The sequence below is a fragment of the Danio rerio genome, chromosome 18 (assembly GCF_052040795.2).
Source record: "Danio rerio strain M-AB ecotype USA chromosome 18, GRCz13ab, whole genome shotgun sequence".
In the NCBI taxonomy this organism is placed as follows: Eukaryota; Metazoa; Chordata; class Actinopteri; order Cypriniformes; family Danionidae; genus Danio; species Danio rerio.
The window spans coordinates 23,538,711-23,562,058 of record NC_141038.1 but is presented as its reverse complement, the minus strand read 5'-3'; the positions used below and the strand labels follow the sequence as shown (position 1 = coordinate 23,562,058).

The window sequence follows — 23,348 nt, the reverse complement described above, 5'->3', positions numbered from 1 at the left end:
ACGATTGCTGCATTCTCACCTGCCCAAACGAACCGCACCAAAAGGGGAAACGAACTCTAGTGCGATTCAATCGAACTAAATAAGGCAGCTGTGAAAGCACCCTTAGTCTTCAACTCGGCTGCATCAGATAAACAGTGCAGTGACAGACATGAAGGAAGCTGATCTCACGTAATGATTGTGAGAAAAACTAGAGTAAGAACTGTCCAAATGATTATCTGATGTATTTGTTGTGGAGTTAATTCAAGCCTTTCTGCAACGATGAGTCACACACAATGTCGTTACAAAACACACAGTGCACGCGTTTAACTTTGCACTGTTTTTTTGCACGGCAAATGTGACAGGATACACGTTAATATTCCCTGCTGTATGGATATCTGTTATGTTAATCTACAAAATAAACCTGATTTAAAGTAAACCAGGATTAAAGTGTCTTCTTTAAAGCTGAAAAGTAAAGCTGAAGTAAATCGCTGTAATTCATTACAAACATGCACTGTTATAAAAATGTTTGAAACTCATTCTTGATCACATTTGATGATGATTGATGATCAGAAAGCTGAACAGATCTTTAAGCCCCAGTTGCTTTGTGCACATCCTGTCTTGTTGATATGATTATACGCATTACTACGGAGAAATGTTAATACACGGCTGTCAGTTGATTCGGTGGATGGTGGATGATTACGTTATGTTGCGTTGATTTGGATTCTATTTTAACGCCAGGCTATATATATATATATATATATATATATATATATATATATATATATAAAAGATTTATTGTCTTTATATCACTCCAACATGACAGTGACACTATACCTACGAACAGTTCTTTCCAAACAGTTTACAAATGATAATTTTTATCAAAGGTGCCCTTTAATGCAAAGAAAAACTAAATAAGTATATATTTTTTAATCAGATAAAATAAACTTGTTGAACATAATCTGCTTCTTTCAACATCAGATCTCGGACTGTTGTATATCTAAATTTATGTTAATCTAACAATCATTCATTTCAACACACACACACACACACACAAAAAAAAACACACAAGACGCCATTTGCTCATGGATGTGTATTTTAATAAAAATAATTCTGTCAAAATTAAATGAGTACAATATTTCTTTATCATGTTTCCAGTACATAGGTATGTCTCTTTTTTATTTTTATGTATTTTTTTTAAATCGTTTTTCTTTTTTATGTTGTTTTAAAGGTTTTTAAAGGTTCATGCTAAGTAGAGGGTAACTCATTTCACAATTGCTAAAAGAAAACTCAAATAAAATTAAACTCATAATAGAAGTAAATTGTGCACAGCTTGCTGTACTCCACATTCCATCCGTCCTGCTCCGTTGTTGTCGATTTGTTTTGTTTTTTAAAGCAGGAACATCATCACATGACTAATAAGTTCTTGACAATGATTTTGGCGACTTCCTTCCCTCCCCTATTTGTACGTAAGTCCCTACTCAAGCCAAAATGGAGTCCTATGATGAATTCTTTTAAAATGACAATATTCATTTTATGTGGTTAGATTATGATGAGTTCCAAAACATATCTGGCATTAAAAAGCCGCCTCGCGATAAAAGATCTACAACGTATACAGTTCAGTAGAAATACGAGCGCTTCTCTATAAACTGCCATTTTGTAACTCAAACATAAGTAAAATGTTACACAAGATGTCCCCATGCAACAATATACCACCATTAAACAACCAAATCGACCCATTTAGTAGAATAAAATGGTGGATCAGGGTGTGTAAAACTTGCCCCGCAGAATCAGACACATTAACACTGCTAAAAAACAAATGACGGGGCTCCAAATAGTTAGCATCTCTATTCATTAAGTAACTCGAAATTTGGAAAGGCCACTTCTTTTTTCTAAGTTCTCAAGGAGCATGTGCAACTTTCCAGACTTCCGACTTAAACGATCAGCAGGTCAACCAAAATGGTTCCCGCTCTACACATACCTTCAGTTAATACGCCTGACATGATACAACAAGCTAGACAGCACTGTGTCCTAAGAGTAAATGAGGTATAGCTGAACAAAAAGCAGGTGTAAATATGGGAATGTAACAATCTCATGATGGCCAGCAGCTAAAACAAGTTGGGAAATCAAATCGGCTAAGCTACATTCAACACCACGGCGGCCTGCTGGCTTAGTGAAATGCTGGGTTGACGTGGGAATCGCTTGATAAATCTTCCTTCATGAATGATAATAGGAAATTAAAAGTTAAGTGCCTGAGCCTGATAACATCACACTCACAAAAATGACAAGAAATGGACATTTGGGAGGGGAAAAAAACTAAACAAAAAAACAATTGCACTAATAATAATGAGGTTGAGGTGAAGTTATGGAGCAACAAAGATGATTGCAGATCAAGTTCTAGTAGTTGCTAAATAAATACATCATTTGTTTGCAAGTTTTCTGTTCATTTGTAGGAACGCTGGGTCAGTCAATTGTCTTGCGTGCTGCAAGTTCATACTCTGTCCCTCCATTTCTGAACAGGAGAGGTAGACAGATACAGTAATGCATCTAAGTGTGCATTAAGTGAAGTACAGTGCATCCAATGGTAACAAAACTCTAACAAACAGTACTTAACAGCCAATGAAACGACCAATAACAAAAGTTGAAACAGTGTCAGTTTGGAGTTATTCATCTAACAGGAGAACTATCAACACAGTGACACTATTCACATGGGTGTGAAACGTACTAGTTAGTTCATCTCCAAGCTCTTCTCAGTAATCAAACTGCTGACCTTCAATTTTCTGTCAAAAATGTTGTGTTTTTATTTGGTAGAGCCACAAAAGTCTGAAAACCGATTTAAATTGAGTTTGCCTAACTTAAAAAAAACATGATGGCTGTCACTCTACTCACAAAGATGATAAAATAAATCTGTTTAGGGTGAAGGTTGAAAATAGAATTGATATACATTGGACCCGAAGGCAAGTCTGCGTCATCAGTGTGATTGTGTTTAATGAAATTCGTGCTGGTGCCTGAGATACTAAAGTAGCTTAAAAAGGCGAGACGCTAAGAGCCATGCAATTTCTCACCTTCTCTCGCACAATTAACATCGTTAGGTCACAACAAACTCACATATGCGCAACATCCATCAAACTCCAAAAGGGGCAGCTAAGGTTGACCGAAAAACTCATTTGTTTATACGTAGAAAAGGACCTGCTTTAAAATCCACAGTATGGTTTGGTGAAGCGACACCTGTTTCCGCTAATTTCCCGCTCCGACGACTTGTCTAAATACCTGAGCTCTGACTAAGTGCTTTGCTCGAATTTTTCAGTAGGAACTTACCATTATGCGTATAGTTGATATGGTAATCTCGAAATACTATGCAGTCAATTCACCCATGAAAAAAAAAATAGGTTGGGAAGTTGATTTGTTTCAAGATGAGCACAACAAACGGACAAAATATAAACTGAAATAAAAATGACTAGATAAAACAGAATAATTAATTATCTTTAAATAGTGTCACACAATTTGTATTTGATAATACTAAATTAAAAAGAAGCCTCTCTTCTCGTGTTTTCTATTCGTTCTGCTCGGCTGCTTCTGGCAAGCGGCACACCAATTCAAACGCGTGTTCTCGTCATGGCAATCAGCTGGAAAGTCCTCTTAGCTGTCCTGAACGTTGCCTGAAGGAAAAACAGAAATGGGTTATTTTTAATATGGACAGAAAAATAAGGGATATGTGATGTTAATCTGAAATTTAAAGACTTGACTAGATTAATTAGGTTAACTAGGCAGGTTAGGGTAATTAAGCAGGTTGTTGTATAGGATGGTTTGTTCTGTAGACTAAATATATAGCTTAAAGAGGCTAATAATTTAATGACCATAAAATGGTTAAAAATGTAAAAAATAAAACGTATATAGTTTTAATAAAAAAAAAAAAAACTTTAATTAAGCCAAATTAAAACAAATAAGACTTTTTCCAGAAAAAAACAAATATATATATATATATATCAGACATACTGGTCCTTGCTCTGTTAAACATAATTTGGGAAATATTTAAAAAAGGAAAAAAAAAAATAAATAAATAAAAATAATATATATATATATATATATATATATATATATATATATGAAAATGTGAATATATTCAAAGAAAATTGTTGTTAATGTACAATGGTTTAAATACATAACCTCTCTAAGCTTTAATATCAAGAGAAGACAACTGATTACAAGCTAATCAAAACATGTAAATTTTGAAAAATGCACTCATGAAATTGGCGAACTTACAAATAAACAAACATATATATATATATATATATATATATATATATATATATATATATATATATATATATATATATATATATATTTATATATAAAGGATGGTGCATCCTATTTCGGTATTGAATTTACTGTCATGTTAAATACATCAAAAGCCTACTGTATGCAAGTGTTTAGATTACTGTTGTAAATACCTGCAACAATGTCGTAAACAATAATCTGTGAAAATAAATGTCAGAAAATAAAGGATGATATTTAGGTTTTAAATGCCCAACAAGACGCTTTGGAATCTAAATATTAGTTGCACTGAATGACATTTGTGTTGGTGTTTTATGAATATCATAGTAAAAATGAAAAGTACCAGGGCTCTTTTTCCTGCTATTGTCAATGGAAGTGCAGCATTTTTAAATGGCAGCAGTGTGGCAACTTGCTGAGCTTGCGTTTTACTTGAAGCCCTCAGCGATCTGTGTTTTTAAAAGCTCCGACAGCTGAAGAAGCGCTCTCAGCTGAGCATTTTTAGAAAAGCACTGGCATTTTTAGCTGTGCAAAAACACTTCCATAGACATGCACCCTTATAGTCATTATTTTTCTGTCAACTATACAGGACGCAATATAAAAAAAAATGAAAAATAAACTTTTGTTGTTTTGATGACTCTTCGCATCTTTAACCCATATACAACCATGGTCAGAATTATTGGCATTCACACAAACGTGGTGTGGGTTATGACAACCACTGTCTGAGATTACCTGCACTGTTTTGGTGCACTGTCCCCTAGTGGTTCAGAGATTTAAAAAACTAAGTCTTTTTTTTCTGCTCATAACTTCTCAATCTTTTGTCCAAAACTCATAAAACTGGTCTCTTTACATCCGGCAGAGCATACAGAGTCAATAGATGTCTGACTTTCCTTGGTCACAGTATCACAGTTGTAAAAGTGCTGACATAGTTGAGTCTTGATGTCAGAAAGCCTTAAAAAAGAAAAATCCTCTGCTCTCATCAAAAAACAAGGTGAACTTGGTGCAAACAGTAATAATGCACTTGGTTAAAAATACCATTGTAGAGACATTTTTCTGCCAGAGGGCATGGACAAATTGTTTAGACACATGGTGTCATGGATTGCTTCTAAAACCAACAGATAATAAAAATAATAATGTACTGAAAATGTAAGGCTGTACTGACTGAAGATCTGATCCTGAGTAAAGATGCTAGCAGAGGCACTAATCCAAAACAAACATGAAAATGGTTTGGACAAAAGTAAGTTCAGCTATAGCCGTCCTAGTCCCCTGATATGAACTCCACGGAAAATGTGTGAGTGAACTGAAGAGGAAAGCCCACCAATATGGAGCAGAGAGTTGAGGGATCTGGAAAGACTTTGTATGCAAGAACGGCCTCAGATCTCTTTCCAGGTTTTCTCCAATGTTCTCAGAAATTATAGGAGAAGACTTAAAGTTTTTATTTTGGAGGATGGAGGTTGCAAGAAGTATTGAAGAAAAGAAAGCTAATAGATGTGGCCAATGTGTTCTGTAGGAAAAACCTTCAAAATGAAAATCATGAAATTGTTTTCAATTTACTTATATTAATGAAAGGTTTGTTTTTTTCAGTGAGAATAGTTTTAACTAAATATCAAAGTGACAAAAAAAGTTAACTTGATAACATGAATGTTTTATAGAATAGGTAACACTTAAGTAAAGGATCCCATTTGTTACAATATTTTGTAACACTTTATAATACCTACACACTATGAATCATCAATTAAGCATTAGCAAGTAGTTAATTCATTATGTTAAGTATTAACAGATATAAATGCTCTATTCTTGCCTTATAAGCATATTTAAATGTTTAAAACATTAAAAAACTTGTTAATTACAAAATTTAGTACTGCATTATTTACAAACCATTTGTTTTTAAGAGTAGTTGGTGGCTTTTAGAATCATCCAGAATGAGTTAGTAAATCATTAATACACATTTAAAAAAATTATTATATTTTATTAACTTTTTCACGAACAACGATTAATAAACGTTTATATTTTTTAATTATTAAGGCATATAGTAATTACTATGGTTACCATGTATGTTAATAAATGCTTTATTAACTCAACTTCATGCAGTTTAGTGACTTAATCTAAAGTAAGGCCTATCTATGCTTTTTTTCCCCAAATAAATGACAATTAAAGGCTCAGAATGCAATCTTATTTAAAAAATAAAATTACTTTAAACTTTAAACACTGCCGAATGACGGGAGTGTCAAATAACAATTAGAAATACAACTAAAAAAAGTTGTATAAAACAATATAATAATTTAACAATATATTATGAAAGATTATGAAACAGTACAGTATTTTTATTTTAGTTAAGATTGCAAAGCTTTATTTTTCATTTGATGCCGTTTCAGTTGTGTGTCTTCAAATGAATAGAAATGAATAAAGTTGTTTATTTTCTTTGTTTTTCCTGTTTAGAATATAACTGAGCTTTTAAGTGTCATTTATAAGGCATTTATAAAGCATAAATTGCCCTCAATTTAAATTAAGACACAGAACTGGAAAAAAGTTAATGAAGCATACTTACAAATTAACTATTAGTATATGCCTGAGTATCAATATATAAATGTTAATTTGAATAGTTTATAAATCATTTACTCACACATTCTGAATAATCTTAATGTCACCGACTCGGTCCCAGTCATTCCCCTCGCTGACCAGCAGAGGTCACCATCTCCGGACTTCTACCCATTACGTCATCCATCTCACTCTGATCCCAGCACACCTGTTCTCCATCTCACTAATGACCCACGTACCATATATAAGCAGCTCACACACACACTTCATTGCGAAGTCTTGTTTAGCCCCGGCCAGCATTTCTGAGCGTTCTATCCTGCCTGATCTCCCGTTTACCACTTCAGCCCGTTTCTCGACTCTGCTCTGTCTTCTGCCTGCCCTTGACCAAAGCCTGCTTACACGGACTCTGATTCTCGCTGCCTGCCCCTGACTAAAGCCTGTAACACGGACTCTGAATTACGCTGCCTGCCCTTGACACAAGCCTGGTAATCACTCTGCCTCTGTTATCTGCTAATCATCGTTGAGTTGTATGTTGTATGTTCGCACAGCCGTGCGAGGTGTTGATGTTTAAGTGTGACTTAATAAATACTGCAAAATGGATCCCTCCGTGTCAGTCTCCCCGTTACAGAAGACTTCGCCCAACACGGATCCCGCAGCCATCCAGGTTTTGTCTCACGAAGTCACAACACAAGCTCAGGTATTGTCAACACACCAACAACAACTAACACATCTAACTCAGTTAACAGACGAACTGGTGAAATCCCTACAAAACCTGCAAGCTGCTGCCACTGCGCAACCCACCGCCAACTACTCTCCAAGTCCACTTGTTGTTGCACAACCCCCGATGACTTCCGGAGTTCGATTGGCTTTTCCTGACAAGTTCTCAGGTAACCCAGCAAAATGTAAAGGCTTCCTACTGCAATGTAAACTGTTTATCGCCCAACAGCCCCATCTGTTTAAGGACGAGAATGGGAAAATTGCTTTTGTGTGCTCCCTGCTCACTGGGAAGGCGCTAGACTGGGCTACTGCAATTTGGCCAGACAGTACCCCGATATTTCCCTCGTTTAATGACTTTCTCAAACGTTTCTGCACTGTGTTCGATAGGGATGTAACGGTATCAGAATTTCACGGTACGGTAATACCTCGGTATGAATGTCACGGTACGGTATTTATTGAATCATTTACAGGAAAAAAAAAAACTTTTGAAAATACTCCAAAAAAGTGCCAAAAGTGTCAATGACATACAAATTAGTCATCTATCTGTAAGCTTTGAAACAGGAACTTCAATTTTAATAACAAAAAATTATTAAACCATGTAAAAAAATAAAGTTTCAATTTAGTATTGTTGAAAACTCATCACATTCAACATTTAATCACTCACTTAGATAGAGATGGGTTTTAAGGAAAATTATCATATAATTATAATCTGGTAAAAGCTGGTATCTCTGGGTATTTACAATGTCCCCTGCAACAGAAAAAACCCCTCTCATTTGGGACTGAGGTTTCTGGGACAAGAGAGATATGACTTGGTCCATGTTGACAGCAGTGGGATAACGTTGTGCATTGTCTTTCCCCCACTTGAGAAGACAAACCATGAGTGAGATAGAGATCTCTTTGCGGTACAAGTCAATGTCTGCATCAATATGAACAGTGTGCTGTGTTTCTGCAGTCCCCATGACTGTTATTAGTCGTATTCCCCAACTTGCAGGCACGTGCACACATAGGGCTCAACCTGTGCACTGCACATGCCCTTTTTAGTCTTGGATAGAAAATGCCCTTCCAAAACGATCAAAAGTGCCCCCGCGACGCGACACAACCTCCGTCCAGTCCAGCCCTTCAGTAGGCGCGCGATAACACCTCTCTTGAGTATGCGCGCTCAACCCCCCCTCGGCGCTTTTTCAATACGCGCGCCACAACACAGCTGATCAGAACGCGCGCGGCGACAACACCCGCTTTAGGTTCGATCATTTCCATCTTTTTTTCATCTCCGCTACTAGCAGCACACTCCATTTCCGCATTACTGGATCTGTAGCGACAACAGACCGCAAAGGATTATGGCCACGCCGGGGCTGATGGGAAATGAAGTTTCAGCTACCTCCCGTTTGCTTCATTCGCCTGAGCAAATTTTCTCAGAAGACCTATAGTTTTACCGAGTCATGCGACTTCGGTAATATCGAAAAAATTTAATATTGCGGTATGACGGTATTTACAATACCGTTACATCCCTAGTGTTCGATCATCCGGAGGGTGGTCGTAACGCTGGCGAGGAGCTATTGTGCATCCAACAGGGAGATCGCTCCGCAGCTGAGTTCGCCCTGCAGTTCCGCACTTTGGCAGCGCAAACTGGCTGGGCTGATGATCCGCTTGCCACGCTCTACAGAAAGGCTCTAAGACCAGAATTGCAGCGAGAGATGGCATGTCGTGACGAGGGAAAAACACTGGATCAACTAATCGAACTTTCCATAAGGTTAGACACTCTCCTCCGCACTCGCAATCCGCTATGCTCAATTGCTTCCAGTCCTGTATCCCCTGAAACCTCCGCTGAACCCATGCAATTGGGTAGAACCCGCCTGAACCCAGAAGAGCGAGAACGACGGAGAAGAAATCACCTGTGCATTTACTGCGGACTTCCAGGTCATACGAAGGTTTTATGTCCCAACAAGCCTCTCCCTAAAACCCTCTCGGTGAGTGCAACCACTATGTTCACTACCACTAATAATGTTGTGAATCTGCCTGTCACTTTGAGAAGCAATGGAGATGAGATTGAGACTATGGCCATGATCGATTCAGGAGCCGCTGGTAACTTTATTGATTACACGTTTGCCACCACTCACTCCATTCCTTTAACCTCCTGTGATTCCTCCATAGCCATCACTGCTGTAGACGGGCGCCCTTTGGGAGAAGGACGTATAAAATTCCAGACCCTGCCAATCTTACTTCAAACAGGCTCTCTCCATGAAGAGGAAATCTCCCTTCTTGCCATCAACTCCCCTAAACACTCTGTAATTCTTGGGTTACCATGGCTACAACAGCATGACCCTCAAGTCTCTTGGAGAACTGGTGAGATCACAAAATGGAGCAATCAATGCTTTACCCAATGTCTGCATTCTGTTTCCCCTGTCCAGATCAACACAATTAACAAGATCGAAGACTCCGAACTCCGTCATGTTCCTGATGCTTATCATGATTTAATTGAGGCATTTAATAAACAGAAGGCTACCAAGCTCCCTCCACATCGTGAAAATGACTGTGCCATCGAGCTGCTACCCGGCACCACGCCCCCTCGTGGTCGCATTTTCCCTCTCTCACAACCTGAAACTGAAGCTATGAAGAGTTACATTTCTGAGGAGCTAGAGAAGGGCTTTATTCGACCATCTACTTCACCCACTTCAGCAGGGTTTTTCTTCGTCAAGAAGAAGGATGGCAGCTTGCGCCCATGCATTGATTACCGAGGCTTAAATGAGATCACAGTTAAATACCGCTACCCACTGCCATTGGTTCCAGCCGCCCTTGAGCAACTCCGATCCGCCCAGTATTTCACTAAGTTGGACCTCCGTAGTGCATATAACCTCATCCGCATACGACAGGGAGACGAGTGGAAAACCGGGTTCTCTACAATCGACGGCCACTACGAATACCTCGTTAAGCCCTTCGGCCTAGCAAACAGTCCTTCCGTGTTCCAGGCATTTGTAAATGAGGTATTTAGAGACATGCTCAACAAGTGGGTCATAGTGTATATTGACGACATCCTGGTCTACTCCAATTCGCTATCTGAGCATATCCAGCACGTCCGGGCAGTGCTCAAACGCCTCATTCAAAACCAGCTGTATGCAAAGAGCTCCAAGTGCGAATTCCACCAGACCTGCATCTCATTCCTTGGTTACATCATCAGTCCAGAAGGCGTGGCCATGGACCAGCAAAAGGTCGACTCCGTGACACAATGGCCACAACCCGAGACCATCAGACAACTACAACGATTTCTGGGCTTTGCTAACTTCTACAGGCGCTTCATAAGAAACTTCATTTCAGTCGCTGCTCCACTGACCGCCATGGTAAAAGCCAACAATGCTCGCCTTAAATGGAACCCAGACGCTGTCCGAGCATTTACTCAGCTAAAAATTCGCTTCTCCAGTGCACCCATTCTGCGTCATCCTGATCCCGAGCAACCCTTTGTAGTCGAAATTGACGCGTCCAACACTGGAATTGGAGCCATCCTGTCCCAAAGATCCCTAGTTACTAAGAAGCTCCATCCCTGTGCCTTCTATTCTCGCAAGCTCAACTCCGCTGAACGGAACTACAATGTGGGAAACCGAGAACTCCTCGCCATGAAAGCCGCGCTAGAAGAATGGAGACACTGGCTTGAGGGCGCAAAACATCCTTTCATCGTCATCACCGATCATAAAAACCTAGAATATATCCGTTCCTGTAAACGTCTGAACCCTAGACAGGCAAGATGGGCGCTGTTTTTCACCCGATTTGACTTCCAAGTCACCTATATCCCTGGCTCAAAAAACATCAAAGCAGATGCTCTGTCCCGCCTCTCAGACGATGAGACCTCTGAATACCATGATGAACCCATAATCAAAGATCCTCTTATTGTCGCTCCTATCCAGTGGGATATAGAACAGGAGATCCTTCAAGCCGCCGAAACCAATCCATCTCCACAGCCCTGTCCAGAGAATAAAATCTTCGTTCCCCCATCACTGCGAGAAAGGCTCATCTCCGAGGTACATGACCACCCCAGTTCCGGTCACCCAGGCAGCACAGCCACCGTACAACTGATTCAATCCCGCTATTGGTGGTCATCCATACACCAAGATGTCATTAACTTCATCAATAAATGCTCACCCTGTCAGATGTCCAAACACTCCCGTCACCGTCCAGCTGGATTACTCCAACCCCTGGAGGTGCCACATCGTCCCTGGTCACACATCGCAATAGACTTCATTACCGATTTACCCATATCTCATGGCAAAACCACCATCCTCACAGTAGTGGATCGATTCTCAAAATCCTGCCACCTTATCCCCATCTCTAAACTGCCTACAGCCATGGAGACGGCCGAATTACTCTGCGAGTGTGTGTTCCGGTACTACGGTCTCCCCGAAGACATCGTGTCGGATCGAGGTCCCCAGTTTACATCCCGACTCTGGTCAGCATTCTTTAAAAATCTCCAAATTAATGTTAGCCTAACATCCGGCTATCATCCCCAATCCAACGGGCAGACAGAGCGCTTGAACCAGGAAATCGGCAGATTTCTCCGCACGTACTGCCATTCGAACCAGAATGAATGGGCCAAATTTCTGATGTGGGCAGAATATACTCAGAACTCCCTCAGAAAAGCATCTACTGGATTAACCCCATTTCAATGCGTGCTGGGCTTCCAACCTCCTCTCTTTCCCTGGTCCGGCGAGACCTCTGAACTCCCTGCGGTGGATACCTGGTTTAAAACCTGCGAAGAGGTCTGGAACGCAGCTCACACTCACCTCTCTCACGCCGTACGGCGTTTCAAGGAACAAGCCGATCGACACCGACGTCCTGGTCCCATGTATTCCCCAGGACAATGGGTATGGCTTTCCACCCGCGACCTACGCCTCAAGCTGCCCTGCAAGAAGCTCAGTCCCAGGTACGTGGGTCCTTTCCAGATTGAAAGACAAATATCTCCTGTTTCGTTCAGACTGACACTCCCTAATCATTTTCGTATTTCCCCCACTTTCCATGTCTCTCTGCTCAAGCCTGCTGCTGGTCCAGCCGAGACGGATAGGGAGGTGGCAGCTGGTGAACAGGGTCCCCCGCCCCTCATGATCGATGGTGAGGAGGCCTACCAGATCCACGAGATCCTGAGATCCAGACGCCGGGGTGGACAACTCCAATATCTCGTTGATTGGGAGGGGTACGGCCCGGAGGAGAGATCGTGGATTAACTGCAAGGACATCCTCGACACCACACTACTGGAAGAGTTCCACTCACAACATCCGGAGATGCCGGCCCCTCGCCCCCGTGGAAGACCCCGGCGTCGAGAATTGCCTCACTTCAGGAGCCGTTCGTTGGGGGGGGGGCTCTGTCACCGACTCGGTCCCAGTCATTCCCCTCGCTGACCAGCAGAGGTCACCATCTCCGGACTTCTAACCATTACGTCATCCATCTCACTCTGATCCCAGCACACCTGTTCTCCATCTCACTAATGACCCACGTACCATATATAAGCAGCTCACACACACACTTCATTGCGAAGTCTTGTTTAGCCCCGGCCAGCATTTCTGAGCGTTCTATCCTGCCTGATCTCCCGTTTACCACTTCAGCCCGTTTCTCGACTCTGCTCTGTCTTCTGCCTGCCCTTGACCAAAGCCTGCTTACACGGACTCTGATTCTCGCTGCCTGCCCCTGACTAAAGCCTGTAACACGGACTCTGAATTACGCTGCCTGCCCTTGACACAAGCCTGGTAATCACTCTGCCTCTGTTATCTGCTAATCATCGTTGAGTTGTATGTTGTATGTTCGCACAGCCGTGCGAGGTGTTGATGTTTAAGTGTGACTTAATAAATACTGCAAAATGGATCCCTCCGTGTCAGTCTCCCCGTTACACTTAAAATAGCACCCACTATTCTTTAATAACTAGTTTGTAAATGATGCAATACTTAAGTTATAAAAAATAATCTTTAACAAAGCATGAAAATACAACCATTGAGCACATTTTAAATGTGCTTAAAAGTCAAGAATAGAGCATTTGTATCTGTAATTATAAACTGTTTAATAACGTTTATTAATGTAGAGTTAACGCTTATCAGATAATGAATGAACTATTTGCTAATGCTTAATAAATAATCCTTAGTGTGTAGATATAAAGTGTTACCCTCTTGGTTTTAATAATGCACTCGTAAATGATGAAGTAAACATTCACTTAGATTAACTAGGATATATTTTGGAGATATTTTATTTGTAATAATTTGAAAAAAATCAGATTTAAAAAAAAATCTGAATTCTAAGATGTAAAGTAAGAACTTGAAATCATTTTGAGGTAGATGCAGATTTGTAGATGTAAGCTAAGAATTTAAAGAACAAATTACAAGAAATGAGCATTGGAAAAATTTAATTGTGAGAAAAACATTTTGTTTCTTGCAAGTTCTTCTAATTTGTTTGTTGACTTATTTAACCCTTACTGTAAAGGGTTGCATATAATAAAATAAAATAAATAAATAAATAAATAAATAAAATAAAAAATAATATCATATAATATAATATAATATAATATAATATAATATAATATAATAATATTTTATAAAACACTTTTGATGATGTATTTTCTTTCATAATGTTTTTTTATATTATATCATAATACAAATTACAAGAAATGAGCATTGGAAAAATTTAATTGTGAGAAAAACATTTTGTTTCTTGCAAGTTCTTCTAATTTGTTTGTTGACTTATTTAACCCTTACTGTAAAGGGTTGCATATAATAAAATAAAATAAATAAATAAATAAATAAAATAAAAAATAATATAATATAATATAATATAATATAATATAATAATATTTTATAAAACACTTTTGATGATGTATTTTCTTTCATAATGTTTTTTTATATTATATCATAATACAAATAGTATGAATTGGATTAAAACAGAATAATACCTGCAGCCAAGTAATGATAATATTGAAAATAACAACAATAGAATTAATTTCTCTAATCACCTCTAGTGTTCTCACCTGTACTGGTGCTAGTGCAAAAAGTTGTCGACTCTGGCGAAGGAGCAAGACCCAGAGCGAACCCTGGCCATCAGCTGCACGCACTCAGTGGCCTGACCCAGAGCCAGCATAAGAGGCGGCTGTTTAGGCAGATTCTGAGATTCTGAATGAGGGAACACATCACACTTATGAATTCATTACAACTATTAAATATGTATGAATGACCGTAACAACCTGTGGCCACATTACCAGGCCCTTACAGGCTCATTTATCTGCGGCCACATTTAAATTGTGAAGCCTATTAAAGCGATCATGTTCACAGAGCTTATTTCTTACCCAGAATAGCACTGTTGAGAGCAGAGCAGATCGCCTCTCTTTGCATGGGGTCCAACTGCTGGCCCACGGGGCAGTTCCAGGGGTCTGAATATGCCAGCAGACTGAATGCATCCTAAAACACAAACATAGATAATGGCAAGTGGGTACAAAAGATGCAAGAGTGCTGCTACCAACTGGGCTACTCAGTATTTGCACTTTGAGTGTGTATTTGCATCAAACATGAGGCTGAGAAGCTGAACAGATTAATTTACAAGTCTCAAAACAAAAGACCATTTTACTGATATTTAATATAAAATACGACAATCAAACTTAATTGCACAATATCAGCATAACACAACTAAATGAGTTCATTTGTGACTAGAAATAGATCTGTGCAAAGAATTTAACGTATTTGGGTGCCAAAACTGTGCCTTATAGAAATAGAAATGCATCAAAGGTTTAACTGCATGTTAAAATCACACATAAAACACACACTAAAATGTGTGGTTTTGTAATGTGCAAAAACAAAAGACATGAACATTTTGCATTTACATGAAAACTAAACACCAGAACAGGTATTCATTTTGTTTTGCCTGGCATTTTATAAAGCAACCACACATTCAGCTAAAAATGCTAGTTTGAGGGATAATTCACCCCAAAATTTCGGGGCTGAACATGCTTTTCCTTTATGAGAATGTGAGGTATGCCACAAAAAAATAGTACGCTGCGCTTTTTATGTCACCACTAGGCAACCACTGAATCAGCTGCATATTGTGCACGAGCGCTGCTGTTGATATACAATAGTTAGAATTGTAATATTTTATAATATTAAGATACAGTATCTGTACAATACACCTATTTACAATGACAAAGGGGCAGGGGGTTGTTGAATAACTACTAAGAGATTTCAGCTGCTGTCTGGGCTTTCACTGCCTTTCTACACCTCCCTTTCTTCATGTGTTCAATACTTTTTTTCTGTGTCATTTTATTTTATTACACATGATTTCATTTGTAAATTAATTAGATTATATTTTTTGCATTTATAGATTTCTTTGGTTGCTACCAACATCTGGTGAAAAGTCAGCAGCATCTTTAGAAATATGTTTTCTGGAAAAAATGGTGACGTGTTCAATACTTATTTTCCCGGCTGTAACTAAGCAACATAATGGTCTGGTAATGTGGAAGTAGTATTTCCCCAATTTTGCATACTCTTCTGTTGCACACTTAAAAGTATGTATTTTTCTTAAAGCAATCATGCAAATTGGGATGCAGCATTAGTCTCTCCATTTTTGAAAGTTTCTATAGTCATCTTGACAACACAAACACTGCTGTCACCTCAACTGAAACCCCGCATCTGCTTTCATTTGATTGGAACGCGACTGACATATCGTGCTTTTTCTGTTTAGAGTCGACTTGTAGACACAATGGCAAAAATGTGAAGTGCAACAGGAGGTTAAAACGCGAGGTGCGCAGGGTGCATAAACAACGCTGAAAACACCCATTGCCATTAGAAAACCATTTTAAAAAGGCACTTCTTATCGCAGAGATTGTGTTTGGTGTAATGAAGGCCTTACTCATACTACACTTGTTCCAAGCCTGGACTTGAGATATACCAAAGCTTCTAAATCTTTCAAATTAGAAACAAATGTTCAGATGCAAAAAACTCTAAATGCCATGAATTTGTTCTCTTGTCTTAATTTAGTAATTTCACATTTATGGCAAAGAATTGGTTATTTTTTATTGCTTTTAACATAAAAAAAAACTGAATATAAACATAAGGGGCTAAGAAAAATGCTATTTTTTACAAGAAAATTACAGATACCACATAGAGATTTTAGCATTTAAAGTCTTCGAATGTACACCACAGGCAAAAACGTCTGTGTCAAGCCCTGTCATCATTTCAAGCCTCCAGCTATTCATCTCTTTCTCAAGCTTATCCTCCTTTTCCCCTTCTATTCCTCCTACCTGCAGCATCTTCTTGTGAGTGGCATTCTTGCCATACTGGCGGCAGAGCTGTTCGCTGAGGGTCTGAAGCTCTCTGCCGAACTGGATCATTCTCTCCGTGGCCGCCTGGTTTCCTCCACACAGCTGTCTGGAGCTGCAGGTGTCATCTAGAGGAGCAGAGATGGCACAATCACACCTCAAAAACAGGCAAGTTTACAATAATAAGGCCCCGTTTACACTAATCTGTTTTAGATTTAAAATGGCATTTTAGAATGAAAATGATCCTTAACCACACTGTTGTTTCACCTAGCATTTTTGAAAAGTTCTCAGTCCACACTACACAGCTGAAAACACACATCACGTGACCATAAACACACTCTGTCATGCGCTGCAGTGTATGCGGACAACTGAGTCCCAGGCAGTCAGGTAAGAGCAGTGCAAGTCAGACAGTTCGATCATTCGTCGCTAGATTTCATCACACTATAGCTGTTAAACGAGATATTCAATACCTCTCGTCTCTTAACGACTCTTTTGAATCGATTACTTGTTCTCAGGTAACATATTTTAGCTGAGCGCAAAGATAAGTTAATATATTAATTTATGTAACCAAGTACACTGATTTTGCACATCTGACTGCTTGCCTTTATTTCCTATAATATATAAACTTATTGTATGTTATACTTTTATAATTTCTATTACTGATTATTAAAACTGATTTTTAGCATAGGAGGCAGTCATGTTATAGGCTCAGTTTTGGTATAAATATGCATTCAGTGAAGATGACAGTCATATAAATATCTAACTACACAACACCTCAACATTTTTGGTGTCTGTTAAGCTGTTTATATCAAAATGAAAATAGGCAATTCCTTATATCATGTTTTCATTTTATTGTTAAGATAGTGAATCAACGTAGTCATAGTGATGCGAACGTTTTTAAAGTAGCCCACACTGTTCTCTTTAAAGATTTATGCACTTAATATTGAGGAAAAGGTCCCAATCAGAAAGGTGAATGTCTGCAGCCCTGTCTCCTTTTCTAGATGTCTCTGTATTATGAGTGACGAAAATAGTGCTGACTATACTGTGAAAACTGGGTTCTTTGATGAACAACTGTTTTATTATATACAGGAAATCACTGACCCCATACTTTTCATTGATATTATATTATATTATATTATATTATATTATATTATATTATATTATATTATATTATATTATATTATATTATATAAGTTTTTTATCAAATAAAATGTAAAAAGAAATCTAATAAAAGAAAAAAAGTCTAAAATGAAAATGAAAAAGAAAATAAATCACTGGGTGCTTTTAAAAACTACACACTCTACCTAGACTTACAAAAGTTTCCAGTCTCTGTCTCCTTGCAACCTTGGATAAAAACATTTACTGGCTGAATAATAGAGGAGCTCAATTAAGTGTCTCTCAAGGGAGAAGGACAGAGAATCAGACGAAGAGCAAGTCACAGCTCAATCAAGAATGAACAGGGGCTAAAAACAATAAAAATAATAAAGTTAGTTAAATATGTCCTGTACCGGCTACTCCATTGCCGACACTGTTGTCATCCGCCTGCAGGATTTCCTGGTGTTTGTATGTGCCGTTCATAATGCGAGTTGAGCTTTCTGTCACACCATTGCTGTAATGTTCTGCCTCAATCTCCATCTCACTATCACTGTCAATGCACAAAACAAACACAAGTCAAGACAAGATTCCGAATTTATATTTTGGCATCCAAATCCATATTCAGTTTTTCTGTCTCAAAGTCAAAACCACAACCACCAACACAAATCAGTAGAAGCACAGATCTAGTCTCCTGGTTGCTGGGGGCCATTATATAACATGTGCCTAAAGGTAAGGCAAAGGTGCCAAACTCAAATGAAGTTGGGGGATGGGTCTGTGAAAATATTGGAATTTGTTTAGTTAATTCTTAATGACATTAACCATTTTTTTGGTTTATTCCTGGCCTCTTCCACCTTGCGGTGTAGAGGCTGATCAAAGTTTTCGCCACCTTTTCCTGTCTGTGGCCACTGTTCTGGCGCAGTTTGGGTCTACTTCTCTTTTTTGGAATGCTGGGGTAAGCGAGTCCATCCAATTCATTCAAGGCCTACCTCTTGGACGATTTCCTTGGGTTCTTGCCTCTAGCGTCTGCTTTGGAACCCTGTGGTTTTCATCCTGACAACATGACCAAACCACCTCATCTTATGCCTGTCAATTATTTCAATCAGTGCTTCGACTTGTAGGTTTGTCCTAATGGTCTGGTTCCTTACCTGGTCTCTACGAGTTTTGGCAGAGACTTGTCTAAGGTACCGCATCTTCATCGCCTGCAATCTGTTGTTCCTGCAGCTAGTAAGTGGCCAAGACTCACACCCGTAGGAAAGAGTAGGCACATAGGTGGAGTTATAAACAGCTAGCTTTGTTCTGGTGGAGATTTCTCATTCCCAGAAAGGCTCTGTTTAAAGCGTGATATAGTCTGCCAGATGCGGCAACCCTCACTTTGAGATCCTTATGAAGTCTCTCATTCTCACTTAACACTGTTTCAATGTATCTGAATTCTTCTAGGGCTGTGCAATTAATCCAAATTCAGTTTGGATTTTGATTTTGGCATCTAACAATTAAGAAAAAACATTCATTCATAAAGAGTTTGTGTTGTTGTGGGTGTGCGCTCAGAGACGAGCAGAGCACACACATCTAACGTCATCTTTAATGTCAAATACATGCAAATTTGTGTCAAAACGTGGTGTGATTACTCATATTAACCCTCATTTATGTAATAAACAAACAAGTTGAGAATTAAAAGACATGTGAAAGTAAAACAGTAGATCAATAGAGCGTAGTCCTCTTAAAGTGACAGCACGCAATATTCCTGCTGCTGACTGTTTTTATCATTAATCAAACAACAAAATAACAAACTCACTCACTGCTCATGACTGAAGGACTTACGTAGCTTTAATTAAAGTTTTTTTTTTACATTAAAGAACGATGCATAAAGAACAGCTTGTTTCATTTTTTTTCCTATTGTATTTATTTCCCTTACTTGCGTCAGAATTATAAGCGGCCCTTTACATTTTCCCCTAATTTCTGTCTAACAGAAAGAAGATTATTTTCAACACATTTCTAAACATAATAGTTTTAATAACTCATTTCTAATAACTGATTTCTTTTATCTTTGCTATGATGACAGTAAATAATATTTTACTACATATTTTTCAAGATACAAGCATTGAACGTAAAATGCATCTCAAAGGCCTAACTAGGTTAATTAGGCAAGTCATTGTATAACAGTAGTTTCTTCTGCAGATAATCAAAAAATGCTTAAGGGGGTTAATAATATTGATCTTAAAATAGTTTTACAAATAGTTATCCCTGCTTTTCTTCTAGCCAAAATAAAACAATTAAGACTTTCTCCAGAAGAAAAAATATAATAGGAAATACTGCGAAAACCTTCCTCTGTTAAACATCATTTGGGAAATATGTATTTATTTAAAAAAAATTCACAGGAGGGGAAATAATTTTGACTTCAACTGTATATCGTTTTGAATAATTGGGATTACAATTACGACCAAAATAATCGTGATTATGATTTTTCCCATAATCAAGCATTATTAAAGCAGACATTATGTTGTATACTTGTAGCTCCTCAAAATTTTCCATCCTAGAATTCCATCTTAAATTGTATTTAACTTTCTAACCAATGTTTTTTAATTATTATTTTATATCAGTTTGTATAACCCCCTGGGGTGAATTAGTTTTTATAGAAAATCATTATTCTTTTAGGACTTGCTCAAGAATGTGCAAATCCCGGACGAGCCCCCACATTTTTGTTAAGGCCCAGTCTAGTGGCAACATGGAGAAAAATAAACTATGAAAATCACATTAGAAAAATGCATAGTGTTCTTTTCTTTACTGTCAATGACAAACACAACGAAAAAAAAAAACATCCACACACAGACCTTGTCTCCTGGTTGCTGGTGGCACTGTGAGGCTGGGACTTGGTTGAGTCGGTGGAGTTGGACTCAGAGTAGTTGACGGAGGAGGGAGAGGAGGATGGAGAGGAGGATGCAGAGCTTATGCCTGTGTATTTGTTGTGGCTCTTATTTTTGTTTGGAGGAGTGACCCCGTTACTGCATGTGGGACTGTCTGCGCCTGAGTCACGAGAAGAGATACACACATTGGAAAGTATCATAAGGAAAAGTGTGAATGAAAGTACATTCATTTTAATCAATATAAATCACCCAAAGTGCAGCACAGGTGGAACAAACGACAGGATGAATTATCTGTTTTGCATCTTTTATAAATGTTACTCATGATCAGATCCACACAGAATCTACACCCACAGAATTATGAATCATCTATGAAACATCTGTTCTTTACTATGTTCTACACAAATATCTAGGATCTTTTGAGTAACGCTTTTAGCTGTTGATTTAAAAGGTTAGCAAGTTAAAAAGTGTGAATCTCATGAAGACATTATTGAAGCGTGATAGAAGGAAATTCGAAAACTGTTTGTGGAAATAGAATGAAATTAATGAGCCTAAGAAGCCTATTTTTAGGAACAATACAAGTATTTGCATTTTTACTATATTGTCTAATAAATGTAATGCATCTCATTCACGTTATTTAATGGGATAAAGTATTAATAAATAATTATTAAATTATATATGCAATTATGTACAGTATTTCTTGAACTGATATCAAACTTAATAAAACGTCTAAAGTGTATAAGGTATGTAAGGTTTAATATAATATTTTAATAATAATAATGACTAAAACTGATTTATCATTAATTGTTTGTAATTGCATACAATTCATTTTAAATTTGCTCTATTTGTTATATATATATATATATATTTATCTATAAATCTATTTGTTATTCGGTAATGATAAGGGCAATTTGTTTTGGCCCTCTAAATACTGCAACCAAGACTTCAAAAATAAATTTAGTTCAGTCGGCCGCTATAGTTATGAAGTGGTGTGCGTCTGTTCAATACAGCACAAGCTGCAGTTAAAGGCTGCGCAGAGAGTGAGTCACTGGACATGTTTGGATATGCTTGCAGAAAATGCCGTATGATACCATTAATAGGGATGCAATGATTAGCAGATTTCACTATTAACCCTCCTTTTGTTCATTAATGGTTTGCCAATACGCACACACATTAGATTAACTATAGCAGCAAGCCATTGACATAGGGCCTATGGCGTCTTTTCCGCACACAAGTACATTATTTCCAATGGAGACATGCACATATTGGGAGTAGTGCGCACATGGCTCGCAAGCGGACCAACGCACTCGCGCCCCGCAGGCAAGAAATTATCACAGTAGAAAATATTTCATGCTTGAGAGAGTTGAGCGTGGCTTTTTGAGCAATGTAAACAAAAGATATGCTAGACGAATTATTACAAATTAATAAAATGATAATGTATGTATAAACGCAGAAAATAACAACAGTTCATTTAAATTCTTAGCTAATATATAGCTTAAATTAACATTAGACAAATACGACAAATTAGACAAATTTTTTTATTTATTCTTATTTTTATTTATTTATTCATTGTTCTATCATTTATTTTCACTGTAAAATTATCACTCATGTTTAAATCAAAAACTTTTTCATTTACTTTAAGTCCAAAGAGAGAATTGGACTATTGTTTATTTTGTATTAATATTGTTTGTTTTTTGTTAATATTTTGTGCTGTACTTGGTTACTGAGCAGCAATAAACTCTCCGGCCGGCTTTTCATGAACTGGCCCCCATGACAAACTGATTGAATAGCCCTGTCTTAGACTATCTTACATCACAAAACAGTTTAACATAGGACTGCTGTTTAGAGGTATTCATGCTGATTATCTGTCATGTTTAAGGGCTCAAAATAGCCCAATACCGTACAACGTACACACCTACTTTAAAGTAAAACTGAAAGATTGTTATTGTGTCTGCATTACCTGTGCTGTGCAAATGAGGATTGGTGGCTCCATGTCGGGGGCTCATGCTTGGGGAGCCGGGATAGCTGTCCTGTGATTTAGGAGAGCGGACACTAAAGCAGCGTACCTCACTATCTGTACCATTCACCATCTCCACAAACTGCCGACACCTGAAGGTGAAGAGCAACAGAAATCACTGTTACAAGATCTGGCAAGCGCACACACTTCAGACCACCCTATCAATTCAAATGCCTGTCAACCAGGTTTCTGTTCTCCATTATGTCTACTGACTGACAGTGTCAGCTCAGCAATCCATTAAACTTCCTTCTTGTCATTCAACTGTTATCCATCACAGAGAGAGAAAGGAGTGAGCTCTGACTGCTTCCTTCCCACAATTCCAAGTGAGCCTGACCTCTTATGGCATCCAATAGTGCAGTTAAATAATAAATGTACAAGCACCTCCATGTAAAGTGCACATTTGTAGTTTGTTAGCTATTTTTTTTAATCAGCATGTATGTTGGTATGTATGGAAGTCCATTCCTGCCACTGAATAAAAAAAGAAGCTTATTGTGACTTAAAGGTGCTGCATGTAAATTTTTTACTCTTCTAAAGCATACAAATAGCAGAATATGTTTGTGGATATTTAAAAAAACATTCTAAGTGAAAATTCTTGTTTATCTGAAAA

At 38.1% G+C, this 23,348-nt stretch overlaps 1 protein-coding gene across 3 annotated transcripts in view; it reads right to left on the bottom strand.

The window, feature by feature from the left end:
- Positions 1 to 1,054: 1,054 nt before the first annotated feature.
- Positions 1,055 to 23,348, bottom strand: part of ranbp10 (RAN binding protein 10) — a 69,782-nt gene continuing 47,488 nt past the window's right edge. For 2 of the 3 annotated variants that reach the window (XM_087292694.1, XM_087292695.1), the window contains exons 9-15: positions 22,685 to 22,833; positions 20,695 to 20,887; positions 18,280 to 18,416; positions 16,754 to 16,899; positions 14,810 to 14,921; positions 14,495 to 14,636; positions 1,055 to 3,635 (exon numbers count right to left, since the gene is read on the bottom strand). In XM_087292694.1, coding sequence (XP_087148820.1) covers positions 14,506 to 14,636; positions 14,810 to 14,921; positions 16,754 to 16,899; positions 18,280 to 18,416; positions 20,695 to 20,887; positions 22,685 to 22,833 — 868 coding nt within the window. In that variant the 3' untranslated portion in view covers positions 1,055 to 3,635; positions 14,495 to 14,505. 3 annotated transcript variants of the gene reach the window in all.